The 2,984-nt window shown below is 37.1% G+C and overlaps 1 protein-coding gene across 1 annotated transcript; it reads left to right on the forward strand.

Moving 5' to 3' along the window:
• The first annotated feature begins 456 nt into the window (after nt 1-456).
• Nucleotides 457-1,838, forward strand: PDF1 (protodermal factor 1). The gene is made up of 3 exons (XM_079030178.1): nt 457-747; nt 858-1,260; nt 1,379-1,838. The coding sequence occupies exons 1-3, from the start codon at nt 498-500 to the stop codon at nt 1,710-1,712; spliced, it is 987 nt and encodes a 328-aa protein (XP_078886304.1). The 5' UTR covers nt 457-497; the 3' UTR covers nt 1,713-1,838.
• Nucleotides 1,839-2,984: the final 1,146 nt, after the last annotated feature.

Raw genomic sequence — 2,984 nt, forward strand, 5'->3', positions numbered from 1 at the left:
TCCAACAATAGCCAGCTTAATCAGCATGTGTGCTTGATTTTGATTTGAAAAATCGAAATAAATGTTCAACTCCCAATCTCTATATCGTGTTGAATATTTATTAATTGATATTGATATTAGTTGACTAAAAATTCCATTAACAATTAGCTTTTAAACGATTAAAATTTTATATTAAACAAGCTTATAATACATAATGTTGATGTATATTAAAACAATCTAACTAGATAATACATAATGTTGATGTAATATCTAAAAGAAACCTTACAAATGAGAAGAATCACCCACCGGTAAGTGAAAGAATTTGTTGTGATCGAGAGAGAGGGAAAAGGCATTAGTTGAATTACAGGAAGAAAATGGGGAGCAATGAATGTGGTCTTAAATGCATACTGCAAAACATCACCTACCTATTCTCACCCATCCATAACTCCATCTTTTATATATATCAATGAAAAACCAATTTACCTCATAAGTACTATCTCTCTCTAATTTCAAGAATCATGAAGAGAACAAGAGGAACCCAAAGCACTTGTTTGCTTGTTTGGGGTCTTGTTGCAGCTTTGCTTTCCCAGAACTTGGTTTTTCCTGCCTTTTCTGCAACCTTTCAAGATGAAAAGAACTTTTTCTATTTCCCTCCATACCCTGGTGTTGTTGCATCTCCACCAGTTGTGATCCCCAGTCCTCCCATTGTCGACCCTTCTCCACCACTTGTCCCCACTCCTCCCATTGTCGACCCTTCTCCACCCATAGGTACATACCTCCGTACACCACCATATCTATACGTACAATATAATATATATGCGTAAGAGGTTTATATATTCATCTAACACTTCAATTCGAAATTGTTTGTTGTTTTGCAGGTTACTCTAATAGTCCACCTCCTACTCATGGCTCAGGAGGAAGCACACCACCGGCTCATCATACACCGTCTCACGGTAGTGGTAGTAGTGGTGGCCACCATGGACATGGAGGAACCCCTCCCAAGAACTGCGGAAACCCTACACCTCATCACTCACCACCAAAGCATGTCGACCCTTCGCCTCCCCATCACAACCCTTCTCCGGCTACTCCAACATATCACTACAGCCCACCACCCAGTGGTGGTGGTAGTGGTGGCAACGGTGGTAATGGCGGAAGCGGTGGTCCTGGTGGTAGTGGTGGCAGCGGAACGCCACCAACCGTACTTCCACCCACCACTCCTGGTTTGCCATATCCATCACCTCCATTTGACCCGAATTCACCCCCCAGTGGTGGTACATGCGAGTAAGTGATTACTTCCACTTTGATTTGACTAACATGCATACGTTTTCACAAAGTTTTCTTGAAGAGAAAAAAAAAGAAAAACAATGCATGCATTTTTAACTTTTCTCTGTAACTGCAGTTTCTGGAGGAACCACCCAGGGGTCATCTGGGGTCTGTTTGGGTGGTGGGGAACGACGGTAGGCACCGCCTTCGGCGTTACTACTCTTCCCGGAACCGGAGCACATCTCAACTTGGTGCAAGCACTGTCAAACACCCGAACAGATGGCATTGGTGCACTTTACAGGGAAGGAACAGCTTCCCTACTAAACTCCATGGTCAACAAGAACTTCCCGTACACAACCAGCCATGTCAAAGACAGTTTCGTGGCTGCTGTCGGATCCAACAAGGCTGCCGCAGCTCAGGCTCGGGTGTTCAAGCTGGCGAACGAGGGTCATATGAAGCTTAGAAACTAAGATATATAGCATTTATGTGTTTTCAGTTTAATTGCATGATTAGTATTCAGTGGTTTAATTTCTCTTGTGTCTTTACGTTTGGAAGCTTGTTATGCAGTTTTTTATTTATTTAAATTTCTTATTTAATGTGTCGGGGTTTAGGTTCCTCATTATTTATTAATGTTCACTTTTATACCATATTTTACATGGATTATTTATATGTCAAGTGTTTTGATTAATCTACTTTAATAAATTGCAACTCTTGCTTATGCAATATAGATATGCTTAAATATTATTTACTAAATTTAATAGTTTTCATCTAATTATTTTGTTAAAATATATTCTTGTACAGCGACAAAATAAAGCGTAACGCGCGTCGACAGATAGCATGCAGTAAAATCAATGCATCTATATATGTTTCAGAATATTTAATTCGAAAAATACCATAAATGAAAAAAACAGTACAGCTGTACACACATCTTTGGCATATTCATCAAATATGTGATAATATCGTCCTATTTGAACATTTATAAATTTTATTTTTTATGTATTGCGAAAATGTATATTAATATTTTTACAATTATACATGCTAACATATTACAAATTTAAAAGCGCGCGTGAACAAAAAAAAAATGATAAGAGGAGCCACGCCCCACGGTGAAACCACTCCATGCAATGGAAGGATTCATATAATACATGATACGCCACTTGGTAGATACTAGAGAGAGGAACGAAACCAAATAGGTTAGGAAGTAAATGTGTAGTATAATTATTTATGATGAGTGAAAATCATCACGTCATTTCTATGGACATAGATTCAAACTTTAACAATAATTCATACAGTATAAATTTTGATTGTTTACTTGATGTTAGAAAATTCAATTACACTGTAAAGGATATATATGATGGAGGGTTTGACTGTTCGCATTTAAAACTATTATAAAAAGTAGTTATGATCAGTCTCAGAGGCGTTACCGAGGGTCTCGACACAACAAAGGATGTAATGTCAAACAATGCATGTGGCAATTACAAGGGCCACTGTTAATTCGTGACACGTGGATTTGAGTTTTTCTTTAACTATGTTTTCGTATTGTTCTAGTATAATTTATAAAACTTTATTAAGAAAAAAAAAAGTTACATTTTGAATTCTATAATATTTAATGAAACATATAGTTAAGAATTTAAAGAGTTTTTTTTTCTTTTTTCTCGTGGAAGAATTATCAGCTATTGAACTTCATATTCCTTTACAACACATCTCTAGTTGTTGTGGCTCATAAATTTTTTTCAAGTTGA

Source organism: Lactuca serriola, chromosome 3, assembly GCF_051521515.1.
Source record: "Lactuca serriola cultivar US96UC23 chromosome 3, Lser_US96UC23_V15, whole genome shotgun sequence".
NCBI lineage: Eukaryota > Viridiplantae > Streptophyta > Magnoliopsida > Asterales > Asteraceae > Lactuca > Lactuca serriola.